This window comes from Lissotriton vulgaris, chromosome 9 (assembly GCF_964263255.1).
Source record: "Lissotriton vulgaris chromosome 9, aLisVul1.2, whole genome shotgun sequence".
Lineage (NCBI taxonomy): Eukaryota > Metazoa > Chordata > Amphibia > Caudata > Salamandridae > Lissotriton > Lissotriton vulgaris.
This window is the reverse complement of record NC_141697.1, coordinates 1,078,853,325-1,078,876,241: the sequence shown is the minus strand read 5'-3', so window position 1 is coordinate 1,078,876,241 and position 22,917 is coordinate 1,078,853,325. Positions and strand designations below refer to the sequence as shown.

Sequence of the window (22,917 nt, the reverse complement as noted above, 5' to 3'; positions counted from 1 at the left end):
TGGACGACGCTCAGGAGTTCTGTGTAGAGGGCTTCTGGACCTTGAATGCTCAGTAGAGGAGCCAGAGGACCGATAAGATGAATGGTGAGAAGCAGATTCTGTCACCATGATCGTATCCGAGTGTCTCGACGTCGAGCGTTCTTTTCTTGCAGTCGAACGCCTTCGAGGAGTCGGAGGATCAAACAATCTCGACCTCGAATGTCCATGAGAGGTTCTGTAGTCTCTCGACGTCGAGCGGCGATTAGTAGCCGTCGACGGAGCCCTCTGCTTCGACGTCGAACGGCGGTGTCCGGCCGCCGACGGGGACCTCTGCCTCGACGTCGAACGACCTCGACCTGTCGTCGACGGAGCTTTCTGCCTCGACGTCGAACGGCGATGGCCAGCCGTCAACGGAGATCGCTGCTTTTGTCGTCGAATGCCTGTGCGACGACGGCGGAGGGGTATTGGGCACCCTCGACGTCGAGCGCTGCTGCTGCACTGACGGAGACTGCATCCTCGACGCCGATCGACGAGTCACCGTCGACGGCGGAGGGGTCTCGGTCCTCGACGCCGATCCCCGCTTCTTGGACGACAGCGGAGGGGTCACACTTCTCGACGCCGGTCGTCGCCTGGTTGACGACGGCGAAGTGACCTCCCTCGACGCCGGTCGTCGCCTGGTTGACGACGGCGGAGGGGTAATGGATCTCGACGCCGACCGTCGCCCGGTTGACGGCGGCGGAGTAACCTTCCTCTACGCCGATCGCCGCCCGGTTGACGACGGCGGAGGAGATTTTGACGACGGAGCTGGTTCTTTCGACGTCGTCGACGTACCTGGTCTTCTTCTCGCCGGCGAGCCCGCCGTCGACGGTAGTTTCGAAGAGGAAAACTCCACCTGTGGATCTTTTCTCAGCGCTGAGCTCGACGCTGAAGTTGAAGGGTATGAAGACTTCTTTTTTGAAGAGGTATGAGTCTTCTTGGAGCCCTTCTTCACTGGAGATCTCCCTCTTGAAGCTCTGTGAGCCAGGCCATAAATTCGAATTCTCTCCGTGTCCTTGAGAGTTCTTCCTGACAGGTTCTCACAATGAGGACAGGTGCCTGGATCATGATCTTCAGGCAGGCAAAGGATACAGACGTCGTGGCTGTCTGATTTTGCCTTCTTGTTGCCACAAGAAGGGCATTTATCAAAGAGTGAAGGCATTTTCAGAGGAAAATGCTCAGCAAACTGCTGAAAACAAGCAGTATCTTACTTGACTAGATGTAAGACGTCGAAGTAAGAGCAAAAGTTGACAAAAAGAAGCAATTTTTCTGTCAAAAACCAGAAAAATATTGGAGCTGTGTAGCCAGGGTCCTTCACTGAAGGAGCCGGAAAGAACAACTGACCTAACTGTCACCCCTAGGGCATGATGGGATACAGGGGGTCATGAGTGCCTTAAAGGCACAGTGTCAGTTTTTTGATATTCAGCTACAGGTTAGCTTTTCAGTCTTCTTAGACTGTGTGTTTGCAATGCAGCCTGGGAGCTTCCTATGCTTCCAGTGAGTTATGAGAATTTCTACTGCTTTCTGAGCATTAAAACAATTTCTAAACAATCTTTGGTGTTGTTTCTCATGTTTCTAATGCTTATTATTCATGTATGGTGGAAATTCTTCACAGCATATTTCAGCTCTAATGTGATTTGGATGTTATTGCTTGTTTTTTATATATATTATTTATATATATATATGTGTATATATATGTGGGGCACATATAATATAGTGTTCCGGGGGTCCCGCACATGGGCGGGAATATTCTAATGCTTATGACTATTGATGAGGATCCCCTGGAAGAGAATTATGGGGCCACTGTAACAACAACCAACTCACTAGGGTAGAGAACAACTTCCTAAAATACTTGCTGGCCCTTCTGCCTAGTACCCCGCTCTTCCCACTAAGATTCGACATTGGGATTTTGCCAATCGATGAGGAGCTAGCCCTAAAACCATCAATGTTCTGGCGCCGGCTATGGGCCACGCCAGAGCTGATTAGCTATAGGCAAGAGCTAAAGGAAATACTTATTTCATCGTGCATACTCAAAATCCCTTGGCTTATGTACATTAAGAAGGAAATGACTAGGTTGGGACTCCACGCCTTATGGTATGACCCTGAGCAGGGTTGCAAAGCGATCCCGGCCACTATGCTGGCGAAGGTATATTGCGCTGAGAACTTGAACGTGGCCCTCTGTAATCCTTTACGGTTTCAATTGACTAGGGCTAATGCACGGTATACTGGCTGACTGATAAACTTGCTCTGATATTCTTTTTAAACACCTAAATCTTCACATGTTTTTAACAGAACTACATTTTATCGTTTTAATCTGGATGTGATTTGCAATAATTAATTCTTATGTATAATCTGCAACAGCTATAAATCTGTATGTTTTAACTTGTGCTTTTATGATATTTTTAAACCAAAATAAAGTTTTATGATTGATTGATTATTTATATATATATATATATATATATATATATATATATATATATATATAATTTTTTATATAATTTAAAATATTCTTAGTAAATGTATTTTTTTGTTTTTTAATTTTGGTAACTTACCTTATGTTTTGCATTTGATTTGTTCACATATAGTAGCACATTTGCAAAAAAGCACACAACAATTTATTATAATGTAAAATATATTTTTAATAATATTATATTATATGTATGTGTAAACATGTACCCACATTTATGTATACTTGCGGGCAATGCCCCGGACCTTAACCCTCCTCCATCGCAAGCACTATGTGATGCTTTATCGGAGTTCTTTTTTGCAAAGGTTAATGACATCTATCAAGCCTTCAACTTAGATCAGGCCAGTAGCAGTGCTACTACTCCCATGGCCAGTTCCAAAACCACCTTGACCTGTTTTAGCCCCTTACCACTGACCAAATTAAGGGCATAGTAACCACGATTAAAGCTGGTTCTGCCCTGGATCCATGCCCAACATCCGTACTAGCCACCGTACCAGAGACAATCATCCCCATTATAACCGTGGTTTGTAATACAATTCTGGCTTCTGGATCTTACCCCGACTCACTTAAAAACACCTTGATTAAGCCTTTGCTCAAAAAGCCTGGGTTAGATAAAGGTGAAATAAAAAACTACCGCCCTATAGCAAGTCTTCCTTTCTTAGCCATGGTCATAGAAAAGGCTATGAACCAGCAGCTATCAGCTTACATAGAAAACAACAATCTGCTTGATGACACGCAGTTCGGTTTCCGCAAACATCACGGTACCGAAACCGCTCTCATCAAAGCAGCTGATGACATAAGAGTCATCCGCGACCAGGGAGGAACTGCTCTGTTAGTTCTCCTGGACTTGTCAGCTGCTTTCGACACGGTTGACCACAAGATCTTGGTCGACCGTGTCGAGAGGATGGGCATTACACTCACGGCTAAGGACTTACTTGCTTCCTTTCTGGCCAACAGAACCCAGGCGGTCACAGTGGGTCCCTTCCAGTCGGCTGATCTGTCGCTACCGTGTGGGGTACCCCAAGGCTCATCCCTAAGTCCGACACTATTTAATATATATGTGTCGGACCTTGCTAGTGTCATCAAAGCACACGGGATGGGCCTAACCTCATACGCTGACGACACTCAGCTGGTGCTGGCTATCAAGGGCGATGGACAATGGGTGGCAGAGAAATTCCAAAACGGGATGATTGCTATCGGCGAGTGGATGGCAAGGAATTGCCTAAAACTTAACTCCGATAAGACGGAGGTGGTCATCTTTGGTAATCTCTCCCCAGCCTGGTCGGAAACATGGTGGCCATCGGCCTTGGGCACACCTCCCACCCCCACGGTCAAAGTTAGAAACCTAGGTGTTACCTTCGACGACCAGCTTAACTTTATGGCCCACGCAAACAAGGTGGCAGCTAACGCCCATTACAAGCTTAGAATGGTAAGAAAAATCACACCTTATTTACCAGACTCAGCAGCAAAAACTCTAGTTACCTCTTTAGTGCTCACATCACTAGACTACTGCAACGGTCTGCTGCTCAATGCTCAGAGTAGAGTTACCAAAAAACTACAGACCGTGCAGAACGCTGCCGCTCGCGTTCTGTCAAAAAAAACCAAGTTTGCACCCATTTCGGACACGCTTAGAAGCTATCACTGGCTGTCCATCCATAATAGGGTCAAATTCAAATCTCTGTGTACAGTATATAAGTCTCTACAGGATCAAGGACCTCGATTTCTCAAAAATCAACTGACACCCTACAACCCAACCAGAACTCTCAGATCCACGTCTCTTAACCAATTAGTGGTTCAACGAAGCCGAACAGTCTCTTGGGGTGATCGCCGCTTCTCAATTGCGGCTCCCAAACTTTGGAACACCTTACCTAACCATATAAAAACAAGTTCCACACTTCTTCAGTTCAGAAAAAAACTGAAAACATGGTTATTCAATCAGTAATTCACATCTCTGTACTTCCTGATCATGGTGAGACATTATTGCATTTTTAGCGCCGAGACGCCCAAGGGTAATTGTACTCGCTCTACAAATGGCATTAATAAATAAATAAATAAATAAGTATATATTTTTATTGTACTACTAAATGTGACTTAAATAATTTAGTTTACATTATATTAATATTATATATTAAAATATTTAAGATTTACCATTTCAAAATGTATGTTTATTAACAATATTAGTGTGAAACAATACTTATATATTTTTGTACTTACCATTATAAGTATAGGGAAACAATATGTTTGTAATTGATATTTTTGTTCACAATATTGTTGTGATTGATATTATGTCAGTGATCTGGCAAGGCTAGTACAGGTGTTCATGGACAACACCACTGCCATCTGGTACTGCAACTGGGATAGGGTTGTGGACTCTTTTTCAAGAGGCCCTGCGTCTAAGGAGATGGCTGAAACGTTAGGGCATATCCCTTATGGTTCAACACCTTGCTGGCTCTCTGAATGCCCGGGTGGACGAACTCAGGCGTAGATGCCTAGCGGATCACGAGTGGCACCTCCATCTGGAGGTGGCGCAAGGTCTGTTCCAGCAGTGGGGAGAGCCTTGGTTAGATCTGTTCCCCACCCCGAAAACGTACAGTGTCAGCAGTTCTGCACGTTGAAGTTTCCAAGTCGGCTCTCACCTAGAAGCTCTTTTTGTCTTGAGCGGAGCTCTGCCTCCTGTACTCATTTCCACCCATACCACCCCGGTGCAGAGTTCGCAAGAAGATTGGAACCACTGGGCACAAGTCATCCTTGTGGTTACGGACTGGGCAAGGAGGGTTTTGGTATCCCAAACTGTTGAGCATAGCCATCGGTTTTCCATTCAGGATGCTCTTTGGAAGGTTCTTTTGTTGTAGCAACAGGGGAGGGTTTTCGACCCGAACCTGTCAACCTTCCACCTACATGGATGGAGATTGAACGGCAACAGTAGACAGATTTCAACCTTTCGCCCTAAGTCAGTAAAGTTATTTTGGCAGCCAGACGTCCCTCCACCAAAACAGTATATGCCTGCCAATGGGGCAAGTTTGTTCCATTGTGTGCTGAGAAACAGGGTGATCCTATTTCTGCTCTCCTCTCTCAGGTCCTTCTTTTTATCCTTTCCCTTGCCCAGCAGGGCTCTGCTCTGGGCACCTTAAATGACTACCTTTCTGCAGTTATCTGGCTATCCATTCCTTTTCAAACCCTTTATTGTACATAGGTTTGTGAAAGGTTTGCAACATTTGTTTCCTCCTTCACCCTTCATCATGCCTCAGTGGAACCTTAATCTAGACCTGACATTCTGGATGTGCACTCCCTTTGAGCGCTTTCACAACTGTCCTCCTAAACTTTTTACCAACAAGATGGCCTTTTGGTCACAGTAACATCTCCCCGGAGGATCAGTGATCTTCAGGTTTGCCATCCAAGCCTCCATACCTCCACATTTACCCAGACAAGCTGGTTCTTTGCACTAGAGCTTCCTTTCTGTCGAAAGTAGTTACACCTTTTCATGTAGGCCAGTCCTTCACCCTTCCTACTTATATTCTCTCCCACATTCCTCTAAAGAAGAGGAGCAACTTCACTGACTGGACCCAAAATGAATGTTGTTGCTGTACCTTCACCACACCAGAGAGTTCGGGTGGAATACTAACTCTTCATGGGATTTGTGGGAGCGAAGAAGGGAAAGGCTGTGCAGAAGCGGACTTTTTCTGATGGATTGTGCTCTCCATTAATATCTGGTACACATTAGTCAAGAAGCATCTCCTTAAGGGTTTGCATGCTCATTCCACCAGAGCTAAGGCGGCAGCCACTGCATTAGCATGCAGAGTTCCGGTCTCAGATATCTGCCAGGCTGCAACGTGGGCTTCTCTGCACACATTCACAAAGCACTACTGCCTGGATAGTCAGGTCCATTGGGAAAGGCACTTTGCTAATTCGGTCCTGCAGGACGTTCTATTGCGAATCAATTTTGCAGATACACCTTCAGGGAGGTATTTCTTGGGTATCCATTCTAAGGAAAGGAATCTGTGATGAAAAGACTCGATCAGATGAATAAGTTACTTACCTTTGGTAATGCCTTATCTGGTAGAGATTCTGTCTAGCTGCAGATTCCTTACCTACTCACCCATCACGCATCCTCCCTGCTCTGTGAATGGATTTTGAGGGACAGGGCTGTTCCCCTTTTAGGGCTCTAGTCTCCCACACCAGCAGTCAGTGTTCTTTGTGGCTCCACGCACCTGTCTTTGAAAGTCACGAATAGAAACTAACGTCAGCCCACTGGGGTGGCGCCTATGTGTGCACCGTGCGCTTCACTTCCTGCTTTGACAATCCCGACAACACCACGCGGAGCCGAATGACACCACCTACCAGCGCACAGTGCTTCTGCTCACGGAAAGTTTCCGGGTCCAGCCTGACACCTCGGGATAATTCTAAGGAGAGGAATCTGCAGCAACATAGAGTTTCAACCAAATAAGGCATTACTGAAGATAAGTAACTTGTTCATCTGCTCTCTTGCCCCATGACTGGAACATTTGCTTTTGATTTAATGTACTCTGTAAATGCGTCTCTGATTAATGTAAAATTGAGATAAATCAATTCCAGTGTCAACAACATCATCCAGTAGATTCACTAACTGCCTTTGATGCACGGATGGCCCAACGTTTCAGAAGGATGACTCCTTATAACATGTAGATTCTTTTAATAAGTAACAGCACTGTTGCTGTTCGACACAAATGGTCTCCATAACTTGCCTATTAGGTAACTTCTGGATGTGCTGTAAACAATGAGAGTTCCTCCTGAAGCATTGCAGATACTAGCAGCCCATTCTTCAGCATGATAGATTTAGTGCCTACGGGCACTTTATTATCACATATCCTTGGGTGGCTTAAATGGAGAAGATACATTTCTTTTACTCAAAGACTGTCGTTAAGTGTATCCATTATCTGGCCTGCTCCAAACAGGTCAAGTTAGTAATCATATTGGTTCAATACAAAATCACGTTTTTCTAAGGCATTTATCCAGGGTTCTATCCATGCCAAAACAAAATACAGTTTGAGGAACTTAAAGCACATCCTTGAGCTTCCCCACATTCATCCTTCTGCAAGAGGCAGTTCCACTATTGCATTGCGGTCTAAGTTTTTGGTGACCTACAATCAAAAAAGAGAGTCAACTGCCAGAGTTACATTCATTATTATTACAGAATAACATAACTGTTATTCAGCTGTGGTATGCGGGTGGGAGGCTACCTAAGAAACTTATACAGGCCCTTTTGGTGCTGAAACAGCTTAGCTATGGTCAAGAAAGGATGGGTTGGAGGCCAAGAACTACATCCATGTTGTATACAAGGAAATTCAGATATAAATAGTACAATGTTGCAATTATGCTCAATATTTTGTTTATTAAACTCTTTTTTGTTTATTAGGTCTCGCCTGTTGCCGATGCGCATGCGCATCGAGCAAAGCGAGACTATTACGAGTTATCCACACTTTATCTGCACTGCAAGGAATCGTGGCGATTCCTTGCAGTGCCCGTGAGTTTTAAGGTCAATGCGCATGCGCATTAAGCTTATGCGCATGCGCATTGACCTTAAAAGTCACGGGCGCGTGCATGTCCCCTCTCCGCCCCCTCCCCTGTTCCGCCCCCTCCCCTTCCCGCCGTGTCGCATTTCTCCTCCCCCCTCCCCTCTCTTCCCTCCGGCTTGTTTGTTGATTTGAGCCGCACCGCCCCCTCCCGCCGTGTCGCATCTCTCCTCCCCCCTCCTCAACAGTTTACCGCCTTCAGCCCTGAAGATTTGTAGGCGTGCGCACCTCTCAACGTGTAGCCTGTATTACGGTAAGTCAAGCCTCAATTGCTTGTTAACTTTTAATATAGCTTACTTTATTTCAGGTACCGATATATAGTTTTGTAACTAGCTTGTGACCAAGCTGCACGACGGCTTCTGCTACCGGTGGCGTGAATGGCTTGACCAACTAGTTGCCACAATCTTCTAGGGTCTTTGTGCAATTCTTACTCGGGACCGGTAGCAGATCATTGCCCTGTGCAGAGCCGGTAAATATGCTGGTCAGTCTTGTCCCCACGAGTGAGTCAGCGTCTATTTTTACTCTAGCATCATGCCACTGTCTTGCAGACGAAATGTTGAGCCCGCCCATAGATTAACGGGAGTAAAACTATTTGAGCGGCGTTCCTGTTATTTTCAAGGACATCTCTCATCCCCAAAGAACTATTTTACTGCCGACATTACGTGATCCTTAAAGAAGTACCAGGAATATGGTAGCTCGCGTTAGTCTTTGCAGTGTCTGAGTTAGTCACTCGAGGCCTGCTAAGTGTTAGACAACTAGTCTCATATATTGTAGACTCACGCATTTGTATTCCTAAGGCTTTGGAAAAGTGAAACTAGTTAATGCCACAACAAATCTAAACTGTTTTCATAGCCGCTCCTTAACAAAACTAACTAAATGTTTAACAGTTATTTAATGTTTCAGAATTTAAGTTTTGAAATGAGGAGATGCAGTAGTCAGTAGGCGGAACTTTCTAGTCCTGATAGTCCACTTACTTACATAAATATTATGTATGTTCTTGCCTTCCTTAAAGATTTGCAGAGTTCTGTGTAGTAATGATTGTTTTAACAGACTGAAGTGCCTGCTTGAGTGAAGCTACCATCGTGCAAACATTATGCACCTTGTTTTATCTGCACATGTTTTTATACTGTACCTCTATGTTGTGCATTGCTTTTGTTTTGGAATGTCGAATTATTAAGCAGGATTACGCTACCAATCAGTGCTGAGCAGCTTCCGGATTTTCTGTGGGTTTAACGACATTTTTAAAACTTCGATTTAGGAGGAGTTTCTAACAGGAAAATGCTTGCCGGAACAAAAGGGTTTAAAAAAAATAAATACATCTAGAGTGACTTGTTTTTAAATTTACAACTATGCACATTGCTTGCACTGAAAAGGACAAAATCATAAAATATATTCATAGTGTGTATTCCTGTGTGTGCCTTTTCATGGTGAAAAGACATTTGGAACCCTCTAACAACAAAAACTTCTGTGAGTCTCACAGGAATAATTGCTGCCCAGAATGTTCAATCCTTATGAAATGCACAGGTGGTTTGTGGGTTACAGATCATCAGGTATTCTGTCTCAAGTTGGTAAATTGGCATTGAGCCTGCACTCTGCCAAAGAGTCCAGAATACGTATCTTGGTTGTATTTTAATTAAAATTGCAGAACACATAAATACCCTACAGAGTTGGTACTACACCTCACAAAATAAAGCATGCGGGCTTTAGAAAAGATTTGTTGTATGTGTATATTTGGTACACTTTAAAGAACGCAAAGGGTGGGAAAATAAAGGTGAGCCAGCACAATCTGATGTGAAATTATGATGATCTTTTATCACTTGGTTTATTAGACTGCTTCTACTTAATGTGAACTATTTGCATGAATAAAAACACCCTGCCAAATAGCCTTCTTAGGTATTTCTTATGATTTGTCTAGCAGCAGCCATCTGTCACAGGCGGAAGAGGGTGACTGTATTTGACAAACAACACTTGGCCTCAGCCTGATGATGGGCCTCTGTGATGGGATAGGAAACAGTCAGGACCTCTTTGGGCAGCTGCAAGCAAACTGCAGAAAGTGGGGAATGCAGCCCTAAATTCATGGGCTCTGCATGCTCCATGTAGAAAAAGGCAATATGAATGGCCCTTAGTGTAGAACAGTGATACTCAAAGTACGGTCCAGGGGCCACTTGCGGCTCTCTTGACCTTTACATGCGCCCACTCCTGGTAAACAGAAGCATGATCTGCTGTTTAGTTGCTGAGCACTAATATTCAGATTTGTATTTAAAATAAACGAGCAAGCATTTATTAACCTGCAAATAAATGCTTGCCTGTTTATTTAACCCCTTCGACACTGATGACGAGCTGGGCTCGTCATGGCGTAGCCTCCTCGCACGCTGATGACGAGCCCAGCTCGTCACGTAAAGTGCGTTTTCGCAAAACCCAGCGTGCGAGCGGAATTCCGCTAGCGCGCATGGTGTTAACGTTTTTAGCCCTTCTACGCAATCCCTGACCCACCCAGATCCCCTACCACTACCCTGCTGGTATCAGTGTGGCCCTCGGTCGCACCAAAGACTGTACTTTGCGGGCCCTGGGCAAATGTTTGCGAGTACCCATGGTGTAGAAGATGATCCAGCCCCTTAATATATGTTGGGTGAGGGAAGGAAGTATGGGTGCAGTGGGCACATGTCCTAGTCTGTTCTGCCCCTGTTACTTGTGGTTTAAGTACTCTGTGTTTCCTGCACTCTTTTGTACTTTGTGCAGGGAAAGTTATTGCTAGGGATCTTAAGATGAAGGCCATTGGCCTGAACAGCAAGCAAGGTTGGATGTACTCTATACAGAGGACTCCCTCTCTGCCAAATCCTGCCTGTGCCAATGCCAGGTTTGGACAGCCACTCTACAAGAGGTCAGAAATGAGCATGCATTTCCTTCTTTGCCTGCTTTATAGTCTGTTAGTTCCTCCATCAGTATGCCTCCCATGTCACCTATACCACTATCTGCATTAAATGAATCTCATGTTATCTTTGCCAGCTTACCTACTGCATGCCATTAGATTCTCAAGCACCCCCTTGTCTGCCTTCGTATATAGACATGCACACTAATGCTCTGACTACAAGTTAAGTTGATACATGTACAGAAATTCTCAGTATCTGTAATTTGTTATGCCACCCGGCTCTGAGCAGAGGGTAAGTGTCTAGGCAGTGGTTGATGTGGGATTGGAGGAGTGCAGTGTGTAGAGTGGGAGAGGGAAGGTGAGGATGTTGCCATCAGGGGAATCATTACGTACTCCCCCATTTCTTGGTAGAGGGTTGAGCTGGGATTGGGGCAAAGCTACACTGCCACACTTCCTCGAGGTGGCAGGTGTTTTTAGCCAGTAAAATTGAATCTGGAGTTCCCACACCCTGAAAACCCAAACCATTTATAATTGAGTTGAGTGGAATTTCGCAAGGAATTCTGCTCCTTCAACATCCAGTTGGGCTCTAAATTCAGTACCTTGGCATGCACAGTGTCCCTACAATTCAGTTGCCATGATACAGCACCATGATGAGTGCACATTGATGCCCTTCTCGCACATGCATGCGGAACTCGAGAATGGGGGTATGGCAGACCCTACTGATTAGGACTACCTTCCGTATGGGTATGTTTGCTTAACTGGGTGGACAACGGACTATAGAGTTGCAAGAAACGCACTGAAATATGGTGATCCAGAAAAGCACATCAGATATATAAACAGGATTGTCAATGATGTTCTTCAGAATGAAGGCAAAATGTACCTTTTGTTGCTGCTTTAGAGCACACCCCAGAGGACTGCCCAAACTCACACTTGCTTACCTCATGCACATGGGATAGTTGGTAATTCTCATCTGGATCACGCCAAACCCTCTGACCCACCTTTCTGAGCCAAGGGTTCAACGAAGGTCGCAAGACTTCTTCCCCCACCCCTTGCTCCCTTTACAAGGCACAAGAGATGGCCGATTAAACTCAAACAAGCTAGCTGGAAAGTATTGTCACTATGATTACTCTCAAGCAGGTTGAGGACAGTAACGGGTCTTTCAGAAAACTAAAAGAACCCTTTCCCTTTAAAATGGCCGTCTGTCCAGACTACCTGCAACAGAAAACATGCAGACGGCCATTTCTGGATGAAGGTTGCAATATTCACTTCATCCAAATTTGCTCTTAGAAATTACGTCACTGGGATGGCCTTCAAAAAAAAAAATGACTGATAACAATTAAAAGGTTTAGTCATAAGGGCTTCATGACCAGACACCTCCCATGAGATGCACTCAGCTCGAAATACGCTCAATCTGAAGATAAGGATTTACAGGTAAGAAATGTACAGTAAACAGTTTATAGGTTATCTTTCCAACAGTAAAATAGCCCCAGCAGCTTGTTTATTTATTTAGTGGTTTTACAGAGCACTGCCTCCCCCTTAAATAACTACAGGGTGTTTGATAGAAAGAGTAGAAAGCTGAGTACTACTGAGACAGGAGGTTGGAGTCTAATCCAACATGAAACTGAACTGTATACTAAAATGTATCACTGACAACACCTCTACTGTCTTGAGACCTGGCCGAGTCCAGTTTCAAAGTTTAGTTTACAAATGTCCCCTGAATTACATATGGTTGGGCTGTGATCCCAGGTGCAGGTTAAGAGCATTTCCAGTCTGGGCCCTTGTACACCCACTGATCTGCCTCCGTGTTTTATACTCCTAGACAGTTGTCAGTTATGCAGGTGGGTGGATGCTGAATGAAGCACTTTTGATTAGGTGATGTAAGGTGCCAGTTGCTGTAGGTGGCAATGGCGGCTGGCACGGATCAGGGGTGGCGGAGCAGATTATGGGGGCATGTAACAAAATAAAAAATAGTCTTTATCGTCGGGTCTCCCCTCTGCGTTGAACTTGGGCCAGAACAGGAAGCAGGAAGCCCCAGGCTCCCCTGACTAATCACAATGCTGCAATGCAGCGTTTTGATTGGTCTGAGTGCCGAGGTTCGGTGCTCAGACGGGGACAGGGAGCCTGGGCATGTTTTACATGCAGGCTGTAATGCAGCCTGCGTGGAGAGCATGCAAAGTGCACATGACTGTTTGGCCGGCTCGATAGGGCCGGCCAAACATTCATGCGAACTTGGAGTGGGCAAACCACTACTCCCCTGCCCTGCTCTAAAAGTAGAGCAGACTGCCCACCCCGGCCGCAGAGCAGCAGGAACAAATCAAATGATATTAACATTGAGTTATTATCATTTTATTTTTCATTTAGTTACACTGCTTAAAAGCAGTAGGGCAATGCTTCTCTGCCTTAGCGAAGGAGCCGCCACTGGTAAGTGGAGCGCCCCTTTGCCAAAGTATGCTTTATGAATGGTGCACAATAATTAAAGTTGGACATTGGCACCTGCTGGGATCTAATAGGCAGCTCTAAGGGCAGGTGTGTTGTTATACTACTTAAGAAGATTTATTCGTTTTCTACCTGCCCACTTCTGAAATCTGGCACTGAGTTTCTGGGGGAGGCCACAGTACTTGATAATACAGTAGCTGTGGCGAGCTGGAGTGGGGACTTTGGTTGAAGTTGATGGCCTGCAGGTTGTCAAGAACATCAAGAGCAAGGTGGAGTGGAGAAGTGTGGCTCAATGGTTAGAGCGGCAGACCCTGATGCAGAGGTCTAGACCAGAGTTCAATTCCCCACCTCAGCGGGTCTTGGGCTCAAAATTCCACAGACCTGATAATTCTCGCCTCGATGCCTATTCCAATCATTGAGTCCCACTCTACAACTCTGGGCAATAGCTTGCTTAATCTCCACAACGGCCCCCACAACGCTAAGAATGCCTGGCCTCCACCTTGGGGGTGCCCAGGAGTGGACGCCTCACAGGGAAAGCCAGGATGGGTTCCACAGCGGTATTCATACAAGCGCCTAAAGACCCTTGCGGGTGAGTAGCGCGCTATAGAAGTATCAATTTACATTTTACATTTATAAGGTTTGTATGTGGATTGACAGCTCCACAAATTAATTTATTGAGGTCGTGTGACATAACATGACCTCAACAGAGAACCAAGAGGTAAAAAATATGCTTTGGTCACCACGAAGCAATATTGAGGAAGATAAGAGGTGCTTTGTAGAGATTTACAAAAAAATGAGATTTTTATTTGCAAATTGCATTCTTGTTTGTGGACCTATGTTGCTGAAGGTTGCAAAGCAATGTCTGTTGTGTCTCGCTAAAACACTGTTAGCAAAAACAAGGCCTATCCCTCCTTTCTTCCCGGATGCAAGGTTATGTTGATCCAAAAAATGAAAAATGTCTATTGCTTCCTCCTTCGCACCCCAATCCCGAAAATGCCATCTGTGTTTATAGTATACATCTCCCATCGGCCCATGCCTCGCTATGCAAAATACCATGCATTTTTTAACACCTTAAATCATTCAAATGGAATACAGTGTTTGGTACTTTATGTGCTTATCAGCCCATAAAATCTCATTTTAAAAACGGTCTTTTATACAGCAGTCCCTAAAGAGTTAGCAGTCTTATCCATGAATGTCTAGTCCCCGTGGAATGACAAGGACTTTATAATTCAAATGTTCTGGGTTTTTCAAAATATCTCCGATGTCCTGAAGGATTTGGTTGATGGAAATAGTTTTAGATGTCATGAAAGAATCTTTGCAAAGTCATTTTCTCACGGCTGCTCCCTTTGTCTTTCTCAGCCTGTCAATCAAGGCCGCTACTATCAGAAAGAAATGAACCCGCTCTCCCATTCCAACCCACGGTAAGACACCGTTATAGCTCGGGCGATGCCGAATATTTTAAAGTGCTTTTGGAGATTACAGTAAGTGTGATGTTATCTTAACTCATTTTCTCGCAGTTTGAAAATTATAGTCGTTGGTCTGTTTTTAGTCGTGTCAAGGCACACGCCTGTTTGCTTATCTCTGGTATTTTTCGCATCTCCACTGTGCAGACGTGAGCAACAATCTTTACATATTTGATGCACTCTTGAAATTCCTATACCTTAGCATTTACATTATCAATATTCATATGTCCGTCTACAAAAAGGAAGATTGCATTTAGACATAAGCAACATTTTAAAGGGATTTTTATGGCTTTGTCTAGTGTGCTGCGTGACAAAAGGCTGCCGCTAATGTGCATGGCTATGAGTAGGCGAGTGCGCGAGGCACAAAATGCATCAATTTCGCTCAGCTTCTACAAATGCCCGGGTTCCAAACCATTGCTTTCTTAAGCGGTGCAGTTGCTGTCAGGGCAAAATGTTACGTTTTATTTAAGTTATGTAAGCTATCATCAAAATCGGAACGTCAAGACACTACATCAACTGCTGATACACTTAACCTGTAACAGGTAATAACGACTGAGTTGCCTAACGCCATATTTGCATTGTTGATACGAAGTTAAAGTGTATATTGAATTGAATTACAAATGTGTCGGATGTAATGAAAACTAAAAAAAATATATAATAAAAACAGATTTAAACAAAAAAGAGGTGCAGTTGCTATACTAACACCGGTGATCTCAAATACTGGAGAAATGTGTTTTTTTAAAGGGGGGTTGCTCTCAATGATGCAGCAGGTGCAGTGTACGCAGGTGCAGTGTACATCGGCACAGCGGAGTAATGGTACTACTGCTTCTCTGTATTTGCTGTCTTTTATTGCCCTAACCAACAGGAAAACGGGCCCTTTTTAATTTTGTTGCCTGCGTTCAGCCCATAACACCCTTACTAAGCCAATGCTTTGCAACCATAGATACCGCCAGCAGCAGTGGTGTTGGGAGTTTACATGACCCCCTGAACTTTTGAAGTATTTATTTCACACCATCCCCAAATGTTTGATCCCCCATTCCACCAGAACAGGAAGTCCTCATTAGTACCTTACCTTTTACATAATTGAATGGTAAGCCGAGAAACCTTTATATTGTTAAAACGAGGCATCTGCCTTTCTGTCTCCCTTCGAGAAAATGTAGTTTATTTATTTTCTAATTGGTTATTTGGAGGGTCACCCCTGCCCAGTGTCAATATGTTTGCTGAGATGGGACGGCTATAGCTTGGAAATACAAATGAGGGCCGTGAAGAATTGGGTTGCGACCCATTTGGCCCGATAGCACAATGGCAGAGTGATGATGTGCCATCTCTTTCCTGTCATCAATGGAGTTGTTAATTTGTGAGGGGTGCCCCTACCAACTCGAAAAACTCATATGGCTTCGGTCAAAACACTGTTTATAAGTAAATGTTTGGATTGATCGGTACCCAGACACAATTTCCGACTGACTGCGATGGTGCACAGGGCAGAAATACCAAGCACATTGTCTCAGTTTAAGGTTTTACTTCTGACTTAGTTATTTTTATGGAAGTTGAAGTATTCCAGCAGGTGAAGTCCAAAGCTTGTGTCTAGTTAGGGTCATTCAAAGTTGAATATGACGTCATCAAGCGCCCGCTGAAGCAGTTGTTTTTTGCTTCAAAAGATGAGAGTAGAACAAACCTGGATTTTGAAGCTGGCTAGCTCGCGTCCTGTGTTGTATGGTTTTGCTGCTTTACACTGGTCCAAAGTCTTACCTTCGGGTATAGTCACTTTTTTGGGAAGTTATACTCTTCCAGCGGAGAAGGCTGTAAGCTTTAGCTGGCCAGGGTTCCACAAGGACAGCTATATTTGCTGTGAAATCCCACTAAACCAATTTTCAGCTTTGCAAAAAGCTCATATTTGCTCGAACCTGGATTTCTTGCTTTCATTGGGTGCTGCCCCCATGGGCACACTACAGCACCTTATCTTGGTCTTTCAGAGGTCAAAACCATTACTGGGTCCAAACCCTTTCTAAGTTCCTGGTCAGTCCTACAGCCCCAGCTTCTCAGGGAACTGTTTTGGGCAACATATTTCTCCCTAACTATGTCTCTTTCAGGGTCCAGTCCTCAGTAGTTAGCTGGGCCTTTTGGGGATCAGGAGTCCTGCTTTTTGTATCTCTGGAGCAGGAAAAGAAGAGTCCAACTGCTTAAAGAGAAGTTCCAGTCTCTGGGTGTTAGCAGGAGTTAGGATTCATTGAGTCCTAGTGTGAGTTCTCTTCTTCCAGCAGGAGTCTTCTTCCAGTGGTGCCTTTTTCGTCAGATGGAGTCTTTCCTGGCGCAGTAATGTTTTGACGAGTTGGTGGTGGAGATGCCATATTAAATGTGCAATGGTCAATGATGTGAAAAATTCTATTATCCAATCCTGACTATTTTCTTACAGTCCTCCGCTTTCTTTTGCAGCACATCTTTACTATAAAATTACCCAGGAGTCCCTGGTTTAAGATGAAGATACCCAGTTGCCGTCAGATAGGCCTATCTTCAGCTCTTAAAGCACTCCAGTATTTAGATGAGCTCTCTCCCCACCTAACAAGGCCAAACAGGTTTTCCCTCCTACTGTAAGCCTGTCTGGCGTGAAGATTTCTGGGTTACTAAATATTACTTCAGAATTTAATGACCAGCGTAGGTAATCTGATGAACCATCTAGATCCCTCAAGTGTGTTAAATAACACTAATCTCTTGGGTCAAGGATGTAAATTTTAAGAAAAACAGACACAGGTCCCCAAAACCACGAAATATGTGTGAAGATAGAGAGAGTGCCTCATGGTCGTAACTCCAGAGGGGGTTCCTCGTTAACAATCGCCAGTATACCCACTTCTCATCATTGGTCACTCTCTCTGTCTATAGTGTGAAAAATTACCAAAAACAACAAAGTGTATAAATAATAACAGTGGTATGTGAAGAAAATAACCAATACCAATGTGCACTCTTGTAAGTCGGATACCAGTGCACCTACAACGCCCCCCCCAAAAAATAAACCAATGTGTTAGGTTCAACCAAAATTTAAAAACATAGGGTAAGGGTTGCTAGCTCTCTATCTTTATTCTGGTGCTGCAAGCCTCCCAGATTAAAGATGGGTTTTCATATACCATCCATATTCAAATAGTGCCGACATGTTTCATTGCTCCGCTTTCAGCAATTTCATCAGGGCAATCTGGGGTTTTCAGTTCTTAGTCATCACACTTATATGTATGTCGGACCTGCGTCAAAAATTAAAACAAAACACAGAGGTAACGTCATAAACGCCCTCAACTGAGGGTCTGTATTGACGGTCACTCACACACACCAAAACAAACATGGACAATTGGACCAGGGAATTACCTTATGATTGCCAAATCCGGACGTACCGGCAATCATACAGGGGACCCCGTGTCATCTGATCACGTGTCCTTCGGTAGCTTGGTATATCTCAAGCCCGCTAGGAAAATCAGTGTATAAGGAAAGAAAGAGAAATGATCATCTATGAGGTAAAGATACCGGCATCGCTACAGCACTCAGATCTACATTCTTCGCGAAGGACATCCCGGTAATCACGACGAGTTTGCCTGGTATCACACACCGTGACCTTACTCACTTCTAAGCCTCCCATCACTTGCTACAATAGCATTTCCCAAAATGGTAATGCACTAAAAAAGAGGGCGTTAATCCTCCACAACATCCTGCACCCGGACTGTTTCTCGAGGGGCAAGGTTGCGTACCCCCGTGGTCGTGCCCCCTATGACGAGCACTGTCACGCATTCAGACAAAGTGCCCATTATTAAAAAAAGCATGCAGCCAAGTCGCGAGCCTTTCAAACATCACATTGAAACCTTACTCTTGCCGCGTCCCTCCGGCGCTTCCGACAGTCCCACAACCATGATGCCGTCTGGAAGCGGAAGTATACACAACTCTCAACCATGCCCACCACCATGGGCGTCTGCAGGGGGGTCGAGGAGGGACGCTTGCCCCTCCCCCTCTGGAGCGACCCTCCTTGACCCCCCTGCAGACGCCCATGAAAACCGTGACTTCAAGATGGGGTTCTCACTCTCTTTCCTCTTCCTTTCTTTTATTTGCTTCCCTGTGAAATGGATCCAAAAAAGAAAGACGCTTTTGCTGGAAATGTCATATTTTTCTGACATCTTAATTCCAAAGTGCAGCATTGGGAATAAAAGGCAAAACATATGAAAAATAGATAAATAACAAAATAAAGTAAGACAGAGTGGTAGCAAACTGGCCAAACTGATTTTATTCACACTGAAATACATTAGCGCCACTTTTACAGAGTTTGCCAGTGAAGCGCTATTTTTGTTTTCTTGTCTTTGTTTTCCCTGGACTTGGAACTAGTGCACCAATCCTGGAGGTACTGCAATGTGTGGATTGGAAAACAAAATGTGTACTGCGGCTCTGCATCCAGGGATGTGGTCTTTTTACCATACTTCTTACCTTTTGTAAGGGTATAAGCAATGGATATTGAAATGGGTCCATTCAGGGCCCTGTAGTCGTGTCCTTAACTTTTCAGCCAAAAGCACTCACTGATTTCTGAATAGTGAGTGTAAAAGCATTAAGGTAACCATGTTGTTCCTGCTTACATTTCCCATGCTTTGCTAAATTTTGCATTCCCTATAAGTGTTTGCTTTTTCCAGGATGTTGTAACTTTTTTTTTGTAGGCCGCATATTGCTCTTATCTAGTGCGTAATTTAAATTGACCCCCATCCAGGTGTTTATAGCGGGCAACAATTGGGTTGTAGTTGAAGACAGTGGGAGTTTTTCTCAGTGGGGCAGTACGGTGTTCAGTGGGGGAGAGGATGTGGCACTATGGTCAGAGCTGCTGAATTGGGAACTGGAAACCAGGTTCAGCCTTAATAATCAGTCCACCAGACCTGCTCCTGCGAGAGCACAATCACATGCTAGACTTTCGAAGGCTTTGCAACACCTTAGAAGTCCTGGTGTCTTCGCACCAGCAGGTGGACCCTAGCATGACAAGTGTAGTTTAACCTTCAAGGCTTGTCCACCACTGTCCATACTGAAGTTCACCTCCAGTCTTGCGGGCAGGCCTATGAAGCAGCATGCCCTAGAATAAAAGTCACTGGGGTCACAGGACCCTTGAGAAGGGCCAGCTCTAGGGCGGTGCAACCAGTGTGACCGCACCGGGTGCTGACTTTAGGTGGAGGCATCATGTTTGCAAGTATATTATAGTTTTAAAAACGCTTGCTGCCTCCTTGTTGGCCTCCAGCAATTTTCGGGAACAATAAAAATGTCATGATGACTCTGGTGAATAATATTCTTCCTAGAGAGAGATCAGAATTTTGTCTAGTGGAAGTTTTGACTCATGGAAAGGTTGCTCAGAGGGTTAATGTACCGGCTGCAAAGAACATGCGCTATGCAGATCACAAAGTGCACATAATGTAAATAGGTCAGTGGGCTACTGCTTTTGTCAGAGAGATCCTTTTGTTACTTGCAGTTTGAGTTAACATCCTAACTTAGAACAGTGAGCTATTAACTGTCATCTAAGAGCTGCATACAAACTGCAAGGTATAAATTAGAGCGTTATGTTCCACTCCACCCCCTAGCCCCCCCACCCCAGTCTTTGATTATCCTAATGTCCCAAAAAGTGTTCTTTTGGACAGAAATCAATTCTGATTATTAAGGAGAACCTCCAACCATGGTATTACGTTTTAAATTCCGGGTATTGTGTTTCTCCAGACCAATCACTATAAAACTATACGGGATACTAGTATGGTTGTCATGTGACTCCTACACCTTGTAGTCCTTAGTATTATGTAACATTTTCTATACAGTGATTTACACACATATTGATTGTCTCTGTGTAATGTGTGTGATGTAAAGTGCTCTGACACCCTACAATGGTATGAGTGGCGCTGTAAACCAAATTAAATGCATCTGAGAGAGAGTAGTTATGGAAACTTGGGGGCACAGTTAAAGGGTGGTAGTGAGGGAATCCATGGAAGAGGTGGTCATTGGGGGGCACTAACAAACATTAATGCACAGGACACCACCAGTGCTATGGCTGGCACTGCCCTTGAGGCCAGTCTGCCTCACCCATAGGTACCTCCATTGGCCTTGTTTCAGCAGTAGTAGCTGCAACTCACCAGGGATTGGCAATGCAGGACTTGCACGCACACCAAACTAAGTTCGCAAACATAGTCACCCGGCTTCATTCACAAGCACTTTTAACATGTGTTGCCTGCTGTGGGGCCACTGGAATTAATTATGCAGCAATGGATGACAACATTATGCCGTAGTGTTGACTAAATTATGCATTAAAAAAAAGCCTGCAGCGCAATGCAGTATATTTTCAGATATTTTTTTTATTTTGACATGTGTACACATGCTAACAGACTCTGGAAAGATTTTGCCTTATTAGTACCAGTGTAACATACAAACGCAGCAGTGAGAAAGGTGAGCAGTCAACCTTTACAATAGGCCAACCATCCACTCCGCAGCAACACAAGTCACATTTTATATTAACTTTTGATATGTTTGAGTTATCATGAATCCTAGCACCAAGAAGCCAATATTGGTAAATATGTGTGCTACAAATATTCACTAACATACACTGTGCATAGAGTATATTCAATCTGGTGCTTTAATCATAGGCTGTTTTAAAGTATTCTGATAAAAATCGAACCGTGCTGAAGACAGCCTTGATTGGTGTTGGATCGAGGACCCAGAAGTCTGCACACCTAGCAGACAGAGATAAAGTACCTTGTCAGAAAGTTTAGCGTTTTCCCTACAGGTGGTGTTTGTTGGCCTGTGGCAGGGTCAGTCACATGTCCTGGATTCCTGGCATTTAATTGAGTCTATCCCAGTTCTGCGCCCCAGTGTTTCTTGTGCCCCACCTGGCACAAATCATTTCGGAGGATGGTGATGATGTTAACATTCCCCCCCCCCCCTGGAAAAATGTCTGCGGACGCCCATGCCCACCACGTTGTATGGCGAATCACGTCGAGAGCAACTGCAGCGGCCATCTTAGGTAGGGTTAAAGATCTATACACAAGGGGACATTGCGCCGTCTAAAAAGTAATTGCAATTTAACTGCGAAATGTATTAAGTCCAAAGATAGAATTGTATCGTTAAAAGAGGGAATCTTGTCAGATACAGGAGGTAATTGTATACATAGGACATGCCCACTTATTATTGAAAACAGACATCACTGGTTGTATTCGTGATTATACACCAGGCATAGTATTACAAGGGTATTAAACACTCAGTGCATATTAATTCATACATATCAAAGACACATTGAATTCATCACACGAATATTCTCGGGCAGCGAGGGTCATCCAGTTAGGAATAGGGTAAACACAGAGTGGGCTCAGGAAATAATTGGTTTCCATAGAAAAGGAGCCTTCAAGCTCACACCCTAAACTATAAGTCACAATAGCGGATACCTAAGATACAAGTACCCTCACGCAGGGGATTACAAGAGATACTAGAATTACCTCCTACTCACTTTTTTCCAGTCAATATTATCATTCAGCCCCTCCCATTCTGCCTTCTCTGAAAAGATCCACTTTGCCTCTTTTCGTGCTAGAATTAAATCTATGAAATCGATGTTGTGTGTGTCCCCCACTACCTTTTCTAGGACTGTCCGTGTCAGATCTTTTTGGTCATGTCCCTCCTCAAGGAAATGTTGTACTAAGCGAGTAGTAAGCTTCTTCGCTCCTATCGTACTCAGATGTTCTTGTATGCGAATTTTTACTTTCCGAGAGGTTAGGCCAATGCAGTGCAGCCCACAGCTGCAAGTCAGTCTGTAAATGACATGTGATGTGTTACAGTTACTGAAGCAGTTTAGAAACCAAGTTTTCCCACTCCGCAGAACAACGCTTTTCGTTGCTGCGGTGTAGCTGCACACAGAGCAGCTCCCACACGCGTAGTGTCCATTGGGAATAGTACTTGAGTGGACTGCCAAGGGGCATCGAGTGTGGACCAGCTTATCCCGTAGGTTGGATGCTCTTTTAAAAGCAAACCTAGGCACAAGACTCAAAATACAAACAGCAACCCCAGTAATCTCATAGTCCAGTCCAATACTTACCTTAGGTTTGAAAGAAGTATTTATTATACGCACAGTATAATACAGCGCAATAA

General features: G+C 44.4%; 1 protein-coding gene across 1 annotated transcript in view; it reads left to right on the top strand.

Moving 5' to 3' along the window:
* CFAP20DC (CFAP20 domain containing) overlaps positions 1-22,917 on the top strand; it is a 1,688,800-nt gene that overhangs the window by 1,398,940 nt on the left and 266,943 nt on the right. Inside the window, exon 16 of the mRNA XM_086939066.1 lies at positions 14,696-14,757. Within this exon, the coding sequence (XP_086795192.1) occupies positions 14,696-14,757 (62 nt within the window). The remainder of the gene's footprint in view (positions 1-14,695; positions 14,758-22,917) is intronic.